The sequence below is a fragment of the Mastomys coucha genome, unplaced genomic scaffold, assembly GCF_008632895.1.
Source record: "Mastomys coucha isolate ucsf_1 unplaced genomic scaffold, UCSF_Mcou_1 pScaffold15, whole genome shotgun sequence".
Lineage (NCBI taxonomy): Eukaryota > Metazoa > Chordata > Mammalia > Rodentia > Muridae > Mastomys > Mastomys coucha.
In genome coordinates this window covers 140,286,929-140,309,157 of record NW_022196897.1, presented here as the reverse complement: position 1 = coordinate 140,309,157, position 22,229 = coordinate 140,286,929, and the positions used below count along the sequence as shown (strand labels likewise).

Here is a 22,229-nt window from a genome sequence, read left to right as displayed (position 1 = left end):
CTCAGAAATCCGCCTGCCTCTGCCTCCCAGGTGCTGGGATTAAAGGCGTGCACCACCACCGCCCGGCTGTGACACACTCCTTTAATCTAAGCTCTCATGGGGAAGAGCCAGGCTGGTCTACAGATAGGTAGGTAGGTAGGTAGGTAGGTAAAGTGAATGTGTTCACACCTGCAATCCCTAAGGTTGAGTCAGGAAAATGATTTTTAGGCCAGCCTGGAAAAGAGTAAAAAGGAAAGGAAAGGGAAGATGACTCGTTTCTGCTTGTCACCTCCCCTCAAAGCTGACATTACTTTTCTAGAAAGAAACAAAAAGTACTGAAGACAAGAAAAACTTGTCACGTTTTTTTACAGTACAGAAAAACAGCACGGGTCTATCAGCTCTCATGGGCGGGGTGACAGTGATCAGGAGAGTTGTGAATCCCAGGAAATGAGGGGTGTGTTTGTTACTCTAGGGATATGAGACTAAATGAATAAATCTGTGCTGTGTGAATGTTTGCTCTCATGTGGGTTTGAAAAATTAAAAGCAGGCAGGACCTCTACATGATGATCAAAATTAACAAAGGAATGAGGCAAACATTTGTAAGAGAGAAAAGGTCAAAGTTTTGTGTGTGTCAAGGAATGTGTGTGATGCCAGATATTAACATTTCACTTGAGCTGCTGGAGAGGTTAGATTACATGTTTGTTGCCATCAGCTAATTTAATTTAAAAGTCTGCCAACTCCAGAGCTATAAATTCAGAATTCAGATTGGTCACTCCAAATTTTACTTTGATTTCTACATCTGATTATAACAATGCAACAGAAGGAAAAAACTCAAAGTCCTTTTGTTTATTTGCTTGCTTTCTCCTATCTTAAGAGAGTCTCACTGCACAGCCCAGTCAGCTCCGTAACCACCTGCCTCAGCTTCCCAAGAAGGAAGATTATAGGCACGTATCACAGCGCCAGCAAGAGTCAGATCTTATTTTGTCTTTTGTTTTTCGGACAGAGTTTCTCTGTGTAGCCCTGGCTGTCCTGGAAGATTGTGGCTTCAAACTCAAGAGATCCACCTGCCTCTGCCTCCCAAGAGCTGGGATTAGAGGTGTGTGCCATCAAGTCCAGCCAAGAGTTACTATTTTAATACCCACCTTTGTTTGTTTTTTGAGACTGCCCAGGCTGTCTTGGTACTTGTAATAATCCTCCTGAGTCAACCTGCCAAATGCTAGATTACAGGTGTGTGTTATTAAACCAATATTGCCTTTTTCCCAGTTTATCTCTAAGGAAATTTATGGCAATCCTGTACAGGCTTGGTGGCTCATGCTCTTAATCTTAGCACTAAAGAGGTAGGAAGATGGGAGGATCTGGAGTTGGAAATCAGCAAGGGCTACACTGACAGGAAGAGCTAGGATAACCCAGTCAGCTAGGAGCAATCCCTAATAAAAAGGAGCAGGGAAATAATTTGATCATTTCAGAGAGGAAGGAAGTCCACAGATAGAGTTCAAGTAACTAAGTCAACCAGAGAATAGGATGAGAAACAGGAGTGGAGCAAGAGAAGTAAGCAGAAGGCACTTGGGTGTTCATCCTCAGTAAGATCTCATTGGTACACTTTCTTTTCTTTTCTTTTCTTTTTCTTTTTGATTTGGGTTTTTCGAGACAGGGTTTCTCTGTGTAGCCTCGGCTGGCCTCGAACTCAGAATCCACCTGCCTCTGCCTCCCAAATGCTGGGACTAAAGGAGTGCGCCACCACTGCCCAGCGGTACATTTTCATTTCTCTGTATCATCCTAATAGCTATGTGCCACATATAGAAAAGTTCCTCAAGAGAACAATTCTACAGCTATTTATAGTAAGGAATGCACAGGACCTGCCTACTGTAAAAATATCTGTAATTACCTAACATTTAGATTCTGTCCCATTTATGTTTCAGCTTCTTTCAAGGGTCACTAATTTATAAACCTTTGCCACTTTATGAATGCCACATTTACCTTGCTCAAGGGTCTTGGTCTGCAAGTTTGCATCTTTAGCTAAATGGGCAAATGAAGGAATACCTATGAGTAAGCTGAGCCCGCTGAACTCTAGAACTGTCCTGCCATGCAGCACTTCCACAATCCAGCTGAAACTTACTGCCACTTTAGTAACATCATATATCCCACTTCTCCCATGAAAATAAAATAAATGCCCCTCCAAATTAAGCACTTTAACTTCCATTACCCATTATTTATGCAGTACCCCAATGAAATGTGAGCTCCAGAGACACCTTTCTATCTTCAGCCCTAACATCACCTGAACAGTGTGTCAAGCATTGTTTAAGCATTTTAGCCGGGCAGTGGTGGCGCATGCCTTTAATCCCAGCATTTGGGAGGCAAAGGCAGGTGAATTTCTGAGTTCGAGGCCAGCCTGGTCTACGGAGTGAGTTCCAGGACATCCAGGGCTACACAGAGAAACCCTGTCTCGAAAAAAACAAAACAAAAAAACCAACAAAAGAAATGTTAGAACATCAATTATAATGTGACTGTAATTGTTACTTTTTTTATGTGCAAGGGATCAAACACAGGGCCTTGCCCATGGTGGATGAGTAGTCTACCAATGAGCTGCACCCCTAGCTTAAACTGTTATTTAAAACAAATACTCAGCCAGGTTCACATCCATAATCCCTTCAAGTTAAAAGGCTAGGATAGAAAGCTTGCCACAAGTCTGAGGGCAGCCTGACCTACTGGGTAAACTGAGGCAGGTCTTTGCTGCAGAGTAAGAGCCTACTTCACTGGAACAGAAAACTTGGGTCTGGGATGAAGCCCAGCGAATGAGAGACCCTAGTTATTGTTAGGGTGGGGTTGTTTTTGTTTTGTTTTGTTTTTTGTTCAGCACTGCCAAAAAAATAAGACGTAAAACAAATATTCATGAAGTTGTGCAAACTTAGCTGTCTATTCCAATGGAGTGAACACCAGAGGACTAGAGAGCACTATGGTACTTGCCCAGGGACTTCACTTTGATAAAGCAAACTTAGGACTGAGCTCTTTCCCACTTCCTTTTCCCAGGGGCTATAAACAATTAAAACACAGGCCAGTTAGAGCCCTTGCCTAGAGCCCTTGCCTAGCATTCTCTAAAGCCTGTGTTCTTCAACACTGAAAAAAGGAAGAAAAGAGTGTAGGTAAGCTTCTGAAATCACTGAAAATGACACATGCCTGTACCACGACAGCTCTGAGGAGCCCAGCACGGAGGTGGGACTGGCCTACCTAGGAGAGGACACAGTAAGATCCTATCTCTTCTGTGGTTTGTTTTGTTTTTTTTTTTTTTTGTGGGTTTTTTTTTGTTTGAGACAAGGTTTCTTTGTGTAGCCCAGGCTGTCCTGGAACTAGTTCTAACTAGGCAGTGGTAAGCAGATCTCTGTGAGCTCTAGGTCAGCCTGGTCCATGTCTTTTATGTTTTAAGCATAGTGAGCTTCAGGACAGCAAGGGCTACACAGTGAACCCATGTCTCCAAAAAAAGAAAAAAATTGGAGGCCCAGAGAAACTTTTTTTTTTAAAGATTTATTTATTTTATGTATATGAGTGTGTAGCTGTACAGATGGTTGTGAGCCTTCATGTGGTTGTTGGGAATTGAATTTTTAGGACCTCTGCTTGCTCCAGTCAACCCTGCTCGCTCCCGCTTGCTCTGGCCCAAAGATGTATTTATTTACTATATGTAAGTACACTATAGCTGTCTTCAGACACACCAGAAGAGGGCATCAGATCTCATTACTGGTGGTTGTGAGCCACCATGTGGTTGCTGGGATTTGAACTCATGACCTTTGGAAAAGCAGTCAGTGCTCTTATCCGTTGAGTGATCTCACCAGCCTTGAGACTTTTTTTTTTTAAAGGAGAATTTTGTAGTTTTGAGTTCTAAATACCTGACGGGTGGTGGTGGTACATACTTTTAATACTAACGGAGGGAGGCAGAGGCAGGTCAATCTGAGTTTAAGGCTAGCCTAGTCTACAGAGTGACCAGGACAGCTAAGGCAACACAGAGAAAAAAAAGAAAAAGTTACTGCCTAGCACATATAGGCCTTCAGTTCAGTTCTCAACCCCAATAAATGGGTTAATATAACAAGCAATAAGCAAGCATATTAAACCACTACAGACTAACTTTTGCAAAGAAATTTAGTTACATAACAAACCACAAAATCCTACTTCCTGGCTGTTGTTTTTCCAAACAGTCTCACTACATTGGTTGGGCTGACCTCAAACTCAAATTCTCCTGCCTCAGCCTCCTGAGTGCTGGAATGAATGATACAGGCTTTCACCATACTCAACTTTCTTGGAATATATTTAACTGAAAATATAAAAGACATGGAAATAAAAATGTGTTAGTTCATCTGGACCTAGTGACACAGGCCTGTATTTTTAGCTACTGGGAAGCTGAGACAGAATTACAAGTTGCCTGGGCAACTTTGTCTGAAAACAAAGAGGGCTGGGGATGCAGCTCAGTGTAGTGCATGAAGCACGAGGCCCTAAGTGCAATCCCCAATACTGCTCTAAGTAAGCTAATTTAAATTCATGTAAGAGCTTCTCCCACTTTTCTTACATAGTGACACCGTCACACCTAAGGGCACCTGTCTCCCTTCAGACGACCATCAAGAGCAGCGACAGCACGCTCAAATACACAGGCATTAGTGGGTAAATCTATTTTGGATCTTTTCCCATTCAATGTGGAATGAGCACCCAAGAAAAAAAGGCTATAACTGCTTAAGAGCAAGAAGGGGAGGGGTTAAGAGTTCGCAGTTTACCCTTGCACAACAGGCATCCCGCAATATCTGACTTTAGCTTTTATAATTATTTATTTTTTGTTTTATTTTTAGGGTTTTTTGTTGTTGTTTGTTTGAGGCAGGGTCTCACAATGTAACCCTAGCTGGAGGAGAACTGACTGTAAAGATCAGGCTGGCCTCAAACTCAGAGATCCACCTGCCTCCAAAGTGCCTCAAATACCTGTTTTTAGACTGTCACCTGGCATAGACAAAGAAATATCCACAAAACATGCGTCCCTCTCTCAAACTCAAATCCAGAATCTAGTCTTGTCAAGTTTGTTGCTGTAGTCTCTGGGCCTAGAGTGATCCTTTGTACTTAGATGATTTAATAAATATTAAATGAATCGAATGCAAAATGCCTGGTACTCAAGTCATGTTAGCTATTACTGCTATTTTAATGACAATTAAATTTTTATTGTTCTTATTAAACGATGCCATCCCTCTTCCAAGGATCGGATAAATGGAATAGCGAACTTGGGGATAAGAATAAAAACACAACTGGGTCACACAGAAGGACTAGGCAAAGACAAGATATCCTAAGCAAACTAACAAAACACAACCAGACCCCCAACTTCGGACTTTTCCGAGGAACACACAACAAACTGGTTACGATAGTCAATTTTCACACTTGAGTATGGTGTGCAACTGTGTGTTCAGAGCATTCTACTGGATTCACGAAACCCTACTACTACAGCATTCAGGGAACGTTCCTCCCAACCCATTTTTCAGACAGAACAACTGAGACTTTGGGAACGCCAAGGTCACACTGCCTATACGCGAGGGAGCCGGGACATGAACCCAAAGCAGTCCGACCCCAGAGACTGCATTCAACAGGGCCCTCCGGAATATCAGCCTCGCGTCCTCCAACATCTACCACACGTCGCTCAAAATCCGTCGTGTTTCCCGGGACCGGACTTTCAGCCCCGATCCCGCGAAAACAAAACAATACTTCTCTCGCGGCCAGTCCACAGGGCGCCCGCCAGGCCTGAGCTCCAAGGCCGCTCCGCACAGTCCGGCTTAGCACCCGGAGCCGCGAGCCCCACAGGAAGCGCCGGGATAGCCCCGAGGGCCCCGGAAGGCCGGGGAGCCGCGTGACCTTGGATCCGGTGCCCTAATCCCGGCCTCAGTTTCCCTGCCCAGGCCTCTCGCGGGGGGCCTCTGCTGAGCCTCCCGCCTATGGAGCGGCAGGCCCCTCCACACACACCCCTCGGCCGTCCGCCTTCCCGCCCCACTTACGTTGGAAGGCGGCCGCTCCAGGGACGCCCACCATCGCGGAGCGAAGTCCGTCGCGAGCGCCGCCCGCTTCGACCCTCCGCCGGAGCCCTCCGCAGGCGCAGGCCGGGACCTGCACCCGCCGAACTCGCCCGCACCAGCGCCGCCGCCGCTGCCGCCGCCGTTAGGCCGCGCGCCGCCCCGCCCCCAGACGGCTGCGGCACGCCCCCGCCGCGCGCGCGCTCGCTCCCGCGCGCAGACCAACGCACGCGGAAGCCGGGCCCGAGGGCGCTCCCGCGAAGCCCCGCCCCCTGACCTGGCCCGCCCCTTCCGAGCCAGGCTGCGTCCTATCCTGGAACTGCCTACACCTCGACCCGCCTCCCGCGCGCTACGCGCGGCCACACAGAACCGCCCTTCTCGGAGCTCCAGACTTCCGGATGTGGCCTGGGCGGCAACCTAGGGACGGGGGCGGATCCTGGGGCGGGGCTTCGGGGAGGGACTCTTCAGGTACAGGCCTCAACGCTTTGACGGTTGTATTGGGGGTTAAAATTGTTCTTTCCTCCTTTTACTTATTTGTTTTTTACATCAGTTTATTGTCTATATGTGCGTGTATATGTGTGAGGGAGTCCAACGCGTGCATGTGAGTGTCAGAGGACAAGTTAGGGGCATGCTCTCCTTTCACCCGGTGGATCCAGCCGGTCAAATTTCAGGCATCAAGCTTGACAGCAAGCATCTTTGCCTAATTAGCTATCTCGCAGATTTCTACATCTTTTGGGGCTATAGGAACCTAAGTGGTTAGAATAACTAGTAACTGTCATTATTTTTTGGTTTGGTTTGTTTTGGTTTTTTTGTTTGTTTTTCAAGACAGGGTTTTTCTGTATAGCTCTGGCCGTCCTGGAACTCACTCTGTAGACCAGGCTGGCCTCGAACTCAGAAATCAACCTGCCTCTGCCTCCCAAGTGCTGGGATTAAAGGCGTGCACCACCACTGCCCAGCGTCATTATTGATTTCTGTATCAGATCAAGGGCTTTGTGGGGTTTGTGTCTGTGTTTGTGGGGAGGGGCACGTATATGTGCAGGGGTTTTTTGGTTTTTGTTGTTTTTTGGTTTTTTTGACGCAGTGTCTCACTTGTAGCTCTAGCTGTCCTGGAACTAGCTCTGTAGAACAGGCTGGCCTTAAACTCACAGAGTTCTGTCTACCTAACTACCTCCCAAGTGCTGGGGCTAAAGGTCTGGTTAAGTAAGGGTTTGTTTTGGTTGTTGAAACAATGTCTTAATGTACATTTGGCTAGTTTGACCTCACTGACCTACACCAGGTTAGCCTTGAACCTTAAGCCATACTTCTAAGTCTGCCTCCCAAATGCTGTGTCTATAACACCAGCAGGCCGCACAAACAGTTGTTTCTGAAAAAGGGTCTATTTTGTATGTTTGGCTGGCCTAGAACACACAGTGTAGCCACGATGGCCTGGAACACGCACCCATCCTCCTCCCTTGGCATCCCAAATGCTGGGATTGTAAGCAAGAGTCACTAGCCTGTCTTCAACAGCTGTTTTTATACACTATGCAATTAATCTTCACAGTACCAAGTATAGTTTTTCCTCTTTTCTACACATTAGGAAGAGTCTTTCCCACTGGTTTGTCCACCCATTTCTGTTAGCAAACTCAAAACATAAATCTCATAGCAACCCAAGAAACTACTCCGACAATAGCATAAGTTCTATGCCATTCTGTCTCTCAAAGGAATTATAACTAAAATGAAGCCAGCCTGGCATGGTGGCACAAACCTGTAATCCCAACCCTAGGAAAACTGAAGCAAAATAAAGGCCAATTCAAAGCCAGTGAGGGACATATAGTCAGACTGTCTCAGTAAAACAAGGTCAGGCATGGTGGGTCACACCTGTACTTCCAGCACTTGATTGGTAAATGCAGGATCAGTTCAAGATTGTCCTCATGTATATGATGAGTTAGAGGCCAAACTGGGTGAGCTGCAGTGGCATTTGCCAGGTGAAATGGCACACACCTGTAATCCTGTAAAGTGGCACTGGGAAGAGGATCAAGAATTCAGCTACACATCTTTAATCCCAGCACACAGGAGGCAGAGGCAGGTGGATTTCAGTGAGTTTAAGACTAACCTGGTCTACAGAGCATATTCCAAGACAGCTAGGGCTACACAGAGAACTCAGTTCTGAAGAAGGGGTGGGGGTGGCTGGAGAGATGGCTCAGTGGTTAAGAGCACTGACTGCTCTTCCAGAGGTCCTGAGTTCAATTCCCAGCATCACAACCATCTATAATGTGTTCTGATGCCCTCTTCTGGGGTGTTTGAAGAAAATGACAGTGTACTTATATAAAACAAAAAAATAAATCTTTTAAAAAAAGGGGGTGGGGGTAGAATTCAGTTACAGAGACTGGAGAGGTTACAGGCACTGGTCTGCTCTTCTAGATGTGGGTTCAATTCTCAGCACCCACATGGCAGCTCACACCTGCCTGTAACTCCAATTCCAGGGGATCTGACTCCCTCATACAGACATATATGCAGGCAAAACACTAATGCATATAAAATAAAAATAAATTAAAAAGACAATTCTATATATCAAGTGTATTATGAGCCAGAAAGATGGCTACTATGGGACCAGTCTGACCTACTGTCAGGTCCTGTCTCCCATAGTAGTTCCCTAACATGGACTGATGCCCTATGTTTGATCCCTGGCTCTGTAAACAAACAGACAAACAAACAAAAGTTACAGGTTCTGATAGACTAAGGAACTAGAAATTGCTTGGACCTCTGAGCTATTTGTTTATTTTACTTTATTTTTTTCCTTAAGATTCTCAGTTTAGGCCGGGCAGTGGTGGCACACGCCTTTAATCCTAGCGCTTGGGAGACAGAGGCAGGCAGATTTCTGAGTTCGAGGCCAGCCTGATCTACAGAGTTCCAGGACAGCCAAGGCTACACAGAGAAACCCTGTCTCAAAAAACAAAACAAAACAAAACAAAAGATTCTCAGTCTATATCTCAGACTGGCCTGGAACTCCTTAACAAGTCCCATGCCTTGGCATCCCAAATTCTGAGATTCCAGATATGATCATACCAACCTGAATTTTTTCCTTCTTCTTTTTGTCACCCCAGTGTTTGTCTTTAGTGACAAGAGTAAAGCTGGGCAGGCAGAGAGATGTGCACGCTGCCTGCCATCTGTCTAGGCCACACCACTTCCTCTGCTAGTGAATGATAAACTCCAGGCCACACCAGAAGACAGTGAGAGAGCCTCTTACAGACTTGTGAAGTAACTCCCTTAAGTCATGTTCCTTGTTGAAACATTACTGATATTTATTTACTTACGTATTTATTCATGATAGTGGTGTGGTGTGGTGGTTGTTTGTTTGTTGATTGGTCCTTCCCACCCCACCCCCACAAAGGTGGCTTTATTGTCCCAATAGGACTTAGGAATTAGTGCTGGGGCCCTTCTTTTTGTCAAAGGTGGGCCCAACATTGACAAAGGGATGGTTGTACTGCATTGGCCTCTTGGCCGGGCCTTTTTTCTTCTCTTCTCCTCTTCCTCCTCCTCTTCTTCCTCCTTCTTCTTCAACTTCTTCTTCTCTTCCCCCTTTTCTTTTTTTCCTCTTCTTTTTCTCCTCTTCCTTTTCCTCCTGCTTTTTGGCTACATTGGAAGTTTAATCTCTCACTTTTCCAGCATGAGTCAGTATACCATTACCTCCTAGCACACAGCCAGCTTCTTCCAAAGTGATCAGGGCCTTTACACCACCCTGGCCTGGGATTCTAGCACACCACCAGGTCTTTTACACCACCCTGGCCTGGGATTCTAGCACACCACCAGGTCCTTTACACCACCCTGGCCTGGGATTCTAGCACACCACCAGGTCCTTTACACCACCCTGGCCTGGGATTCTAGCACACCATCAGGCCCACCCTGGCCTGGGATTCTAGCACACCATCAGGTCCTTTACACCACCCTGGCCTGGGATTCTAGCACACCATCAGGCCCACCCTGGCCTGGGATTCTAGCACACCATCAGGCCCACCCTGGCCTGGGATTCTAGCACACCATCAGGTCTTTTACACCACCATGGCCTGGGATTCTAGCACACCATCAGGCCCAGATTTTGTTATCCTTATCATTTTTGAGTTGGGGTTTCCCTGTATGACTCTGGCTGGCTTACTACTTGCCATATGGTAATTCCACAGTCTGAAATTCATAGCAATCCTCCTGTTTCAGTGTCCTGAAGTATTACAGGTGTGTTCCACTGCACTCACTTCCTTCACACTTGACCAAGCCTGTCTATGTAACAGAGAAATATTTGGGGGCTGGTGAAATGGCTCAGGGGGTAAGAGCACTGACTGCTCTTCCGAAGGTCCTGAGTTCAGATCCCAGCAACCACATGGTGGCTCACAACCACCCGTAATGAGATCCGACTCTTCTAGTGTGTCTGAAGACAGCTACAGTGTATTAAGTCTGAATGAGCAGAGTGGAGCAAACTGAGTGAGCAGGGCAGAGCGAGCAAGCAGGGCCGAGTGAGTGGGGCCATCCTGAGTTCAATTCCCAGCAACCACAAGATGGCTCAGGGCCATCTGTACAGCCACAGTGTACTCAGACACATAAAATAAATAAATCTTAAAAAAAAAAAATATTTGCCATGTGTCAGACTTTGTCAAGAAAAAAAAAACTTTCTCCAAAGGAAAAGGTGCCTAAAAAGATCTCGGTGGAAGACATGAACAGTCGAAGTTTCTGGACACTAGCTGTATTATTAGAATTCATACTGTTTATGAATTCAATCTGAATGAGCATGCTTATGACGAAAATTAACATAGAATACAAAAGCATCGTATTGAGTAAGCCTATAAACCTAGTACCCTGGAGATAGAGACCAGAAGGATCAAGAATTCCGAGCCAGTTTGAAAAATGAGGAAGGAACATAATGAGTTCCTGTCTCAAAATAAATAAGTAAAATAAAATCCAAATTAAATACTCAAGAAAATTATGGGGGGCTGGAGAAATGGCTCAGCAGTTAAGAGCACTGACTGCTCTTCCAGAGGTCCTGAGTTTAAATCTCAGCAACCACGTGGTGGCTCACAACCATCCATAATGAGATCTGACACCCTCTTCTGGAGTGTCTGAAAACAGCTACAGTGAGTGTACTTACATATAATAAATAAATAAATTTTTTTTTTAAAAAAGAAAATTATGAAGAAAATAAAGCACCTTAACTGTTTTAAAAAATTGTTGTTGTTGAGACAGGTTCACTATATAACGGGCTGGCTTCAAACTCATTTCCTTCAGTCTAGGCTTAAGTCTCAGCCCTGGCCTCTTGCCTGCTGGTCTTGCAAAGCTGCAATAATCACAAGTGAACTAGAGATCAGGATGTCCTTGCTCTGGCTACCACTTAATTTAATGATAGACATTATCAGAAAAAACAGGCCGACAAACTTATCAAACACACCAGACCAAACACACCAGACCAAAGAATGCTACATCTCCTTCACCTGGACCATACAATAAAAGGGGCTCCTAACGTCGGCTGAGACATCATCACCAATCAAGATACCCGTAAGCACTGAGTTCCTAACTCTGTCCCCAGAGTCCCAAGAGTTTTGGCTTACATGGATGGCTTGAGGAAGCCAGTCATCTTTTCTGAGGACCTAGTAAGCCTAGAATTTACCACCCACCACCACTTGTATCATTACTTTTCTTTTTTTTCTTTTTTTTTTTTTTTTTGGTTTTTCGAGACAGGGTTTCTCTGAGTAGCCCTGGCTGTCCTGGAACTCACTCTGTAGACCAGGCTGGCCTCGAACTCAGAAATCTGCCTGCCTCTGCCTCTCAAGTGCTGGGATTAAAGGCGTGCACCACCACCGCCTGGCTATTATTTTTCTTTAGAACAAAACCTGCCTAGGTAGCCCTGCCTGGCCAGGTAGTAACTATATTATCCAGCAGATTGGCCTAGAATTTGATGCACTTGCCTCTGACTTGAAGATGCTGGAATTTCAGATGTGGAGTACTCCCACCCAGCTCAATTTTGTTTTGTTTTGTTTTGCTTTGTTTTGTTTTTTCGAGACAAGGTTTCTCTGTAAAGCTCTGGCTGTCCTGGAACTCACTCTGTAGACCAGGCTGGCCTCGAACTCAGAAATCCACCTGCCTCAGCCTCCCAAGTGCTGGGACTAAAGACGTGCAGTGCACCATCACTGCCCGCCCCAATTTTTTACCTGGAACCATCCCAGAGCTTCAGTAGCCCAAGCTGGAACTAACTGTGCAGGCATCAGTTGTTATGTTAACCTAAGCAGTTACTCTCCTAGAATCGATCTGCATTAGCTCCCAGCCTTCAGCCTTTAGTAAGGCACCTTTGAACCTAGTAGCCTCTTTAACAGGTTCTTAGCCATTCTGTAATGCATGTGTTCTTGTGATAGTATATGATCTGAAAATTAACATTAATAATTAAGATTGGACTGGGTGGGTTGTCCTTTCTTTTAATCCCATCACTAGTTAGGCAGAGGGGGATCCCTGTGAATTTAAGGCCAGCTTAGTCTACATAGTGAGTTTCAGGACTGCCAGGGCTAGGTAGAGAGACCTGTCAATAAATAAATAAATAAATAAATAAATAAATAAGATTGGAAAAATCAGGCCGGGCAGTGGTGGCGCACACCTTTAATCCCAGCACTTGGGAGGTAGAGGCAGGCGGATTTCTGAGTTCGAGGCCAGCCTGGTCTACAGAGTGAGTTCCAGGACAGCCATGGTTACACAGAGAAACCCTGTCTCGAAAAACCAAAAAAAAAAAAAAAAAAAAAAAAAAAAGAGAGAGAGAGATTGGAAAAATCTGTATTTGCCAATGGCCAGGAAAACTAAAGGAAGCCCAGACTATCGGGTAAACTAGAGGCTACAGAGATAGCCTAGTGGTAGAGAGCTTGCCTATCATGCATAAGAACCTGCGTTCAATCCTTGGAACTACCCAAAGAAAAAGCCTTTGCCAGGTGTGGTGGTACAGGAGGATCAGGAGTTCAAAGTTATCCTCTGGTACTATTGGGTTTTATTCTAGTGTATGCTACTCGGGACTCTATCTCAAAGCAAGCAAAAACAGCTTTTCATTAAGTGGATCTGGCTTGCCTTGAACTCCCAAACATCCCGATTCATCCTCCAGAGTAACCGGGATTGCAGACATGTCCCCCCAGTCATGTTTTAGGGGTGCTGGGGATAGAATCCAGGGCTTAATGCTAGATAAACTTCTTACTGACTAAGCCACACCACCAGTTCCCAAAGAGCCTTTTGTTTCCTCTGCCATTCCTCTTGGAAGCTGAGAGGACAAGGAGGCACTAGCCAGAGTGAATAGGCTTCTCTGCTGCCTAGTTGAAGACCAAAGGATGGGTCCTGGAGCCTGGGGCAAAAGCAAACACAAAAAACTTTCTTTTAGTCTCAGTACTCAGGTTTACCCCCCACCACACACACAACACACCCTTCCTTCTAAACAAATGTACCACCAGATATTCTTAAAGGAGAAAAACCCGAAAAGTTGGAGCCTCCGCAGGACGGGGGTGGGGTGGGGTGGGTCTCAGGCTATGCATCTGAGGTTCCCAGGGCACTGGGTACGCTGAGTGTCCTACTCTGGCTATTAATTCCAATTGTGTGTGGGGAAGTGGTCCTAGCCCCCAAGCCTGATTTCCCCAGAGGTAATATGGCAAAATTTTGGTTTACAAAAAACACCCCGATTATTTACTATACTAGGGTATTCCAGAGCCTTGAGCATACTGGGTTTTCTTCTACTGTTCCATATCTCAACTTATCATTGAGCACCAGAACTGTACTCAGCTCTGGGGATAACAACAGTCTTAGACAAAATTCCTGTCCTTTGGGGCTGGCCCACTAGCTGATGATGTAATAACACTATTCTAAGAAAAGAATAGGCAGGAGAAAATCGAAGAGTGTAGTTTAGGTTCTTCTTCTTCTTCTTCTTCTTCTTCTTCTTCTTCTTCTTCTTCTTTTTTTTTTTTTCGAGACAGGGTTTCTCTGTATAGCCCTGGCTATCCTGGAACTCACTCTGTAGACCAGGCTGGCCTCGAACTCAGAAATCCGCCTGCCTCTGCCTCCCAAGTGCTGGGACTAAATGCGTGCGTGCGCCATCACCATCCTGCCAGGTTCTATTTTTTATAAAGTAGCAAAGAAAGTCTTTTTGTTTGTTTTGAGACGAGAGATTTTTCCTGTGTAGCAGCTCTTGCTGTTCTGGATCTGTTCATAGACCAGGCTGGCCTCTAATGCAGAGAAACACCTGCCTCTACCCCCAGAGTGCTGAGCTTAAAGGTGTGGACCACCACTACCTGGCTAAGAAGGTGACATTTATACCACTGAAACCTGAAGAAGGTAAAAGAACTGCCAAATGTGAGTCAAGGAAAGGGTAGTAGGAAATGAAGGCCTCAAGACAAGAACATTTGTAGCACACTAAGGAAACTGGTAAAGAACAAGAGACATAGAAGGTGCCCAGAGCCTGTGTGGGACCTGTTGCACCTTAATAAAGACTATGGCTTTGTTGTAAGTCAGTTTTGCAGCCACCAGACAGTTCCGAGGTCTCTATCTATATAGGAAAGAGAGTATACTGGAGAAAGGCAAAGTTGGAATGTTGCTGGGGTAATTAATACTCAAAGTGGATGGAGGCAGTGGAGACTTGGAAAGGGAGTGGATTCCAGATATATTTTGAAGGTGTGGGCAGCAGAGTTTGCCAAGGATTTCTAAGTGGGGCACCAGAAAGGTAGCTGGGCATAGTGGCTCATACCTGTAATCCCAGCAGTCGGGAGAGTGAAGCGGAAGGATTGCATTACGTTTGAGGTCAGCTAAAACTCTACAGCAAGACTCTGTCTCAAACAAAACAAAATAAGAGATTCAAAGCCTTACTATTTGGCTGGATAGACTAGCCATCGGTTGAGACCACCCTAGCTGAAGAATTAGCAGAAGCACCAGTTTAGTTGTGGGTGTACGCTTGGGGATGGCAAGACAGCCACATGGCTATAAAAATATTACTGTTGTGCTTACTACAACTCCTGATTCTCTCCAGAGGTGAGGTGGGATTTGTATAACCCGGAGGAGACTAGGCAAAGCCCACACAAGCCTCGTCCAGGCGGTGCTGCAGCTGGGCCTCAACCACTGGCATATTGCCAGTCCTTCCCCTCCCCGCCCTCTTTAAAGCACATTCCATCTGGCACACCTTCTCCAGGTGTCAGCTGTGCTAGAAACCATGCATCCCAGGAGGAGGAACGACCTTAAGCTCCCCGGGAGGGAGTGCTGGTAGAAACTGGGTTCACAGTTTCCCCAAGCCTTTCTTTCTTAAATTCACCTACAGGCCACGGAGGCTCCAGCTGAAGCCTAAAACAAGAGTTGTGGGCGCCGCTGTTTGCTTTAGAACAACAATTGAGCCCACCTCTTAGGCGCTCCGGGGCACAGCTGCACACCTGCTCTCCACCCTCTGCCCAGGTGCAGGCCTTCGGAGAACAAAAGGACACCTACTCACCAAGGTCATTACCTTGTTGGGGGAAGGGAGAAGGGCTGGAAAAGGAAGACTTCTAGTCTAGAAAATTAGTTGAATTAAAGGGTTTGAATCAGCCTCTTCCCGCAGCAGTTTCTATGATGGTGACACATCCCTATACTGACTGCTTAGCATGAGAGTCCCTCAGATAGCCTTAACTTTGTTTGCTTGCTTGCTTATTTATTTGTAGACAGGTCTCACTATTTAGTCCTGGCTAGCCTGGAACTATGTAAACCACTGTGTGCCTCAGACCGTCCGACGGTCCTCTCGCCACTGCCTCTCAGGTGCTGAGATGACAGGTGTGTACCAGCACTACCAGCAATCTAGCTTTTCGTGTGTGTGATGGTGGTAATGGGATTCAGGGCCTGTGTACATACTAAGCAAGTGCTTCCCTGCCCAGCTACACTCCCAGCCCCTACTTGTGGCTACTGAGCATTTAATATGTGGCTGCAGGACTGGGGGACAGGAGATGGGGCTCAATTGGTATGATGGGTGCAAGCCTGTAATCCCTTCACTCCAAATAGTAGAGGTAGGAGGATCAGGAGTTCAAAGTCAGCCTTTACTACATAGCAAAACTCAAGGCCAACCAGGATTACATTGAAACCTAAAAACAAAACAAAACAACAACAAAAAACCTGCTTGTGTGTTTGATGCCTACAACTGAGGCACCAAAGTACTAAAATTATTTAATTTTAATTTAAATAGCCATACGAGCCTAGTGGCTACAGTACGGAAAAGTGCTCCTCGTTATCGCAGGTAGCTGGAGGCAGAGGCAGGAGTTGCATAGTGAGTTCCAAGCCAGCTAGGGTAACAAAAACAGAATTACGGGAATAAAACAAACGGGAAGGACCAGGCTGAGACAGCTTCGCCCTCCACAAAAGAAGGGGCTAAGCAAATTGCCAAAGAATACAAATCAGCCACTGATTTGAAGGACAAAAGCCCAATCCCGGTGATCGCGCTAGGATTCTCTCCGAGTTCCTGGGCGGTTTTAGGGCAAGCTGAGAGACTGGGAGGGTCCAGGGAGGAGGACGTTTAGAGGTGATGTGAGGCCTAACCAGCTGGTGTCGGCGACCCAAGACATCAGCTGGCTGGCGGGCCCGCAGGCTGGCGGGCTGGCGAGCAGAGACAATGGGTGGGGGTCTGCCCGGATCCTGCCTCCCTTGGCGCTGGGTCCTCTCCCGGACCCTGGCCAGCTGCCGTGGGCATTTTCTGTGGTCTGGGCTGAGGCTGTGGGGCGAGAAGACCACGCAGTGGGTTGGGGGTCGAGGGGGGAAAGGCATGAAGGATGCTGGGAAAACCTATGTGAAGTGGCCTGGGGTGTGGATGGGGGTTGGGAGGGGGGAATGAGGGTGTAAAACCGGCGGTTAGAGGCCTTTATGAAGGTCTCCAGTGTGACAGACATTGCGCTGGAGGATTTGCATATATCCTTCCATTTGCTACTCCCAAAGTCCCCCTGGTCATAGTAATAATAATCATTATCAACAATAGCAATTCATTGTGTAACGCTAAGCGCCCCCTCCCCCGCCCTCGCCGGAGTCTAAGGCTTGTCTCAGTTAATCCTCATGATCGCTTTGGGAGCCAAGGTCTTTTATTATAGCCCTTTTGCAAAGGAGAAGCCCCAGGCCCTGAACAGTTCAGCGACTTCACAACATCACTGAAATTGGAGGGAAAAAAGTGTTCCTACTCCACTTTAGTCTCCCACTTCCTAAAGCTTTATCTACAGAGTTCCAAGGCTTTTCTGTGCCTGGGAGAGTTAAGGAAAAGTCAAACTTTAGTGTAGGAACTATGGCCCATGTTGTGTACATCTAACAGCTGTGATACAGAGGGACCACAAACCACATGGCTAGCACAGCTTATTTTTTAAGAAAAAGAAATGTATTCTGGACATGGAGGCCCTTTACGATGACAGGCTTTGTTATATTACAGGGTTTTTTTTTTTTAAAGATTTATTTATTATTATAAATGAGTACACAAAAGAGGGTATCAGATTTCACTATGAGTGGTTTCGAACCACCATGTAGTTGCTGGGATTTGAACTCACGACCTTTAGGAAGCACAGTCAGTGCTCTTACCCGCTGAGTCATCTCACCAGCCCTGTTATATTACAGTTAAGAGAGCTAGGCCAGTGGCTTCCATAGTGAGTTCCAGCCAGAGCTTACTTTGTCTCGAAGCAACAGCAACAACAAAATAATAACAAAAGATGTTTAAGGGGTGAGAGCCATTGCTGCTCTTACAGAAGATCTGGGTTCAGGGGCTGGAGAGATGGCTCAGCGGGTAAGAACACTGACTTGCTCTTCTGAAGGTCCTGAGTTCGGATCCCAACAACCACATGGTGGCTCACAACCACCCGTAAAGAGATCAGACGCCCTCTTCTGGTGCATCTGAAGACAGCTACAGTGAATTATGCCGGAGTGAGTGGGGCCGGAGCGAAGGGGCTGGCAGAGGTCCTGAGTTCAATTCCCAGCAGCCACACACATGATGGCTCATGGCCAGCTGTACAGCTACAGTGTACTCATACACATAAAATAAATAAATAAAATAAAATCTTTAAAAAAAAAAAAAAAAAAAAGATCTGGGTTCAATTTCTAGCACCTACATGGAAGCTCACCACCCTCTGTAATTCCAGTTCCAGGGGATCTGGTGCCCTCTTCTGGCATCCATGGGTACTAGGCTCATATAATGCACATACAATGTAACAAACATTCATATCTGTAAAAGAAAAATAAATGTTTTTTAAAATGAAAAATCATTTGTTCATTTTTATGTACCTGCCTTCTTCAGAAGGGGGCTGTGAACCCCAAAGTCTTTGCTCCGTAAGGTTTTCCTCCTCCTACATCCTCTGATTCTTGATGGCACTTAGATCTAGCAAATCTTTTTCCATTCTGCTTGAGGAGTGTAATGTGGCATTGTGCTACTGGGTGCCAAGCACTGGTTTAACAGGAGGTATGAAGTAAATGGGCTCTCTACAAGTATCAAAAAAATCAGCCGGCTAATGATTGGTGGCATATGACTTTAATCCTAACACCCAAGAAGCAAAGACAGAAGGATAGTTTCCAGGCTAGCCTGGGTTACATAGTGAGGCCCTGTCACAAAAAGAGATAGAGAGAGGGAGAGAGGCAGAATATTAGCTAGCATCTTTCTTAAATAGAAAGTAGTACAGTCTTTTTTTAAAAAGATTTATTTATTTATTATATGTAAGTACACTGTAGCTGTCTTCAGACACCCCATAAAAGGGAGTCAGATCTCATTAAGGGTGGTTGTGAGCCACCATGTGATTGCTGGGATTTGACCTTGGAACCTTCAGAAGAGCAGTCAGTGCTCTTAACCACTGAGCCATCTCTCCAGCCTTTACAGAGTCTTATGAATGGACCGGAGCTTAAACAACATTTGACAATGGTGGCAAATAAACCTGGTCACTAAGGAGTGCTTTCTGGAGAAGGTAATGGTAACATTAGGTATCTAGCTAGATAAGATGCTTCCAGTTAGCCCTGGGTTCTAGTCTCATCACCAAGTAAACTGGAAATAGTGGAACACAGGTAGAGAAAGGCAGAGTAACCGATTCATGGTGATACATGCCTTTAATCCCAGTGCTTGGGACACAGAAGCAGGCAGATCTCTGAGTTCCAGGCCAACCTGGACTACAGAGAGAGTTCTAGGACAATCAAAGCTACATAGAGAAACCCTGTCTCGATAAACAAAAGGTAAGAGAGGTAGAATAATCAGTTAAAGGCCATCTTTTTTTTTTAAGGTTTATTTATTTTATGTATATGAGTATACACTGTAGCTATACTGATAGTGGTGAGCCTTCATCTGGTTGTTGGGAATTGAATTTAGGACCTCTGTTCCTTCCTGTCAGCCCTGCTCTGCTCCACTCACTCCCCCTCACTCAGGCCCAAAGGTTTACTTATTATTATACATAAGTACAGTGTAGTTGTCTTCAGACGCACCAGAAGAGGGCGTCAGATCTCAGAACTCAGGACCTTCAGAAGAGTAATCGGTGCTCTTACCCGCTGAGCCATCTCGCCAGCCCCAGTTAAAGGCCATCTTACTGAGTTACATAACACATACTCCCCCGCAAAAAAACAAATTCCAAAACAAGTTTCTATTTCAGTGCCTTCCTGCATTGTAGTGAGGGAGCCAGGAAGGAACACATGTGTTATATTCTTAAGTGTTTATCAACATGATGGAGAAAATTAAGGCAGATGTCAGGTAGACAGAAATAGCTTAGGGAAGGCCTTCCAGGGAATTCGATAGAGCAAGAGATCCAAGTCATCATGGTGGAGAAGCTTGCATTGCTAAAACACTGAGAGGCCATGAAATTCAAATTATTAGAGCTCTCAAGTCTTGAGACCTTCAGTAATAAAAAAAAAAAGTCTGTGGTGGTAGAATGTTAATCAGTATCTCTCCACTGCATAAAATTCTAATTGAGAACATTCTCTAGTTGTGAAATTTTAAATGATAAAACTTTGAAGTCTTGGAATTCTAGTCAACCAGGAAACTTACCTAGACAACAAAAAGCTTAAGAGTTCAAAGCCAGCTTTGCTGTACGTGGCAAGTTCAAGGCCAGCCTGAGCTACCTGAGAGCCTGCCTCAACTTACAAAACCAAGTAGCCTCCAAGCTGTAGAGAGATGGCTCAGCTGTTGCTCTGTTTGGTTCTTTGCCTATGCTGGGCAGTTCTCAAAAGCCTGCAATGCCACCTCCAGACAATCTGACTCCTCTTCCAGTCTTTGTGGGCACCCGCTCACACACTCAGACAAAGTTTTTGTTTGTTTTGTTTTGTTTTTCGAGACAGGGTTTCTCTGTGTAGCCCTGGCTGTCCTGGAACTTATACAAATTTTTAAAAAATCAAAATAAAATAATCCTCCTTAAGCATGGTGGTACATACATGTAACTTTAGAACTTAGAAGTTGTGGGAAGGGCTGCAGAGATGGCTCAGAGGTTAAGAGCACTGGCTGCTCTTTCAGAGGTCCTGAGTTCAATTCCCAATAACCATATGGTGGCTTACAACCATCTGTAACTGCCATCTTCTCCTGTGTCTGAATACAGCAACAGTGTGCTCACATACAGAAAGTAAATAAATAAATCTTTAAAAAAAAAAAAAGTTGTGGGAAAGAGGATCAGAAGTTCAAGGTCACCCTTGACTACATACTGAGATTAAGGCCTATACTACCTTCTATCATGTCTCAAAAAGAAGTTAATTTACAATAGGCTGAGGGGTGGTATAGCTCAGTAATACACTGAATTGGGTCATCAGTATTAGCCCCTACAGATTCTTGAGTCTCTGAAGTGCCTCAAAAGGCTACAAAGAAGAATACTTATAAAGTAAGAGGATCTGATGAGCTTTGATGTTGTTTGTAAACAGGATCTTGTTGTATAACCTTCCCTCGCTAGTGTCTCAGCAGTTCTCCTGTTTCAGGTTCTTCCCCAGTACTAGGATTTCAGATGTAAGCTACTATACCTGGCTTATTTTTTCTTTTACAAGATGAGCCTTATGCAATCCAGGTTGTCCTTGTAGTTGAGGTTGGCCATAAACTCCTGATTCTCTGGAGCTTCTGTCTCTCTAATGCTAGGATTACAGGTGTGTACACCGCTCCTTTTTTCCCTTATGTTTTTGTATGAATGTTTGCCTGAATGGATTGCATGTGCACCGCTTGTGTCTGGTACCCATGGAATGGAATCCAGGAAAGAAGTCTGATCCCCTGGAACTAGAGTTACAGGCAGTTTTGTTTTTTTTTTTTTTTTGGTTTTGGTTTTTCGAGACAGGGTTCCTCTGTGTAGCCCTGGCTGTCCTGGACTCACTTTGTAGACCAGGCTGGCCTCGAACTCAGAAATCCACCTGCCTCTGCCTCCCAAGTGCTGGGATTAAAGGTGTATGCTACCACCGCCCAGCTACAGGCAGTTTTGATCCCACATGTGGGTACTGGTACTCGAACCTGTGTCCTTTACAAGACAAGCATGTCCTCATAATTGCTGAGTCCAGCTCCTTGGCCAGTCTTCTTCAGGCAGAAAACAGATAGGGATTGACCAAAGTGTGTGATATAATAGTTTAGGATCAGTAAACATCTGAAAAGTGGCTTTTAAAAAAAATCATAAATATTGCCATGTGTAGTGTCCCATGCTTTTAAATCCCAGCATTTAGGAGACAGAGGTGGGTGGAACTCAGTGAGTTCAAGGACAGCCTGGTCAACATAGTAGGTTTCAGGACAGCCAGGGTTGTATAGAGACATTCTGTCTCAAAAAACCAGATAGATAGATAGATAGGTAGATAGATAATAGGTAGGTAGATAGATAGATGAAAATACATCTTGTTCCCAATGGAGGAATAAATTTCTTTCATTTCCCAAATGACCAGGAATAGTCTGGGAAATTTCCACAGTTTCCAGGGAAGAATTGGGAAAGATAGGTGCAATTGTTTTTCCTCCTAACACACTGTAGTTGTACTGAGTGACTCTGAGTCCCAGATGAAGTTGTTTTTCATGATAACATGAGGCACTGTGACTCACATGTAAATTAATTTGATGTTGAGCTACTGATCCACAGAATGCAGGATTCCACACATGCTCAGGTCCAGAAGGAATTTAAAGAGGAGAAGAGCTTTGTGCTGGAGCTTCAGTCTGCATGCTGAGCTGCAGTGAGAGCCAGGTGTCTGTCGCAAGCCTGAGTCCAGGTGGAATCCTGAGAGCAAGCCCATTCGTAGACAGGTCAGGATTCTGAGATGATGCTCCAAAAATATTGACATTAATCTGTTGTCTGACAA

General features: G+C 45.4%; 1 protein-coding gene across 5 annotated transcripts in view; it reads right to left on the bottom strand.

The window, feature by feature from the left end:
• Window positions 1-6,200, bottom strand: part of Cbfa2t2 (CBFA2/RUNX1 partner transcriptional co-repressor 2) — a 102,756-nt gene extending 96,556 nt beyond the window's left edge. For 4 of the 5 annotated variants that reach the window (XM_031372368.1, XM_031372369.1, XM_031372371.1 and 1 more), the window contains exon 1: window positions 5,988-6,134. In XM_031372368.1, coding sequence (XP_031228228.1) covers window positions 5,988-6,021 — 34 coding nt within the window. In that variant the 5' untranslated portion in view covers window positions 6,022-6,134. Of the gene's footprint in view, window positions 1-5,987 lie in introns of all 5 variants that reach the window. The other variant, XM_031372372.1, reaches the window with a different exon arrangement.
• Window positions 6,201-22,229: the final 16,029 nt, after the last annotated feature.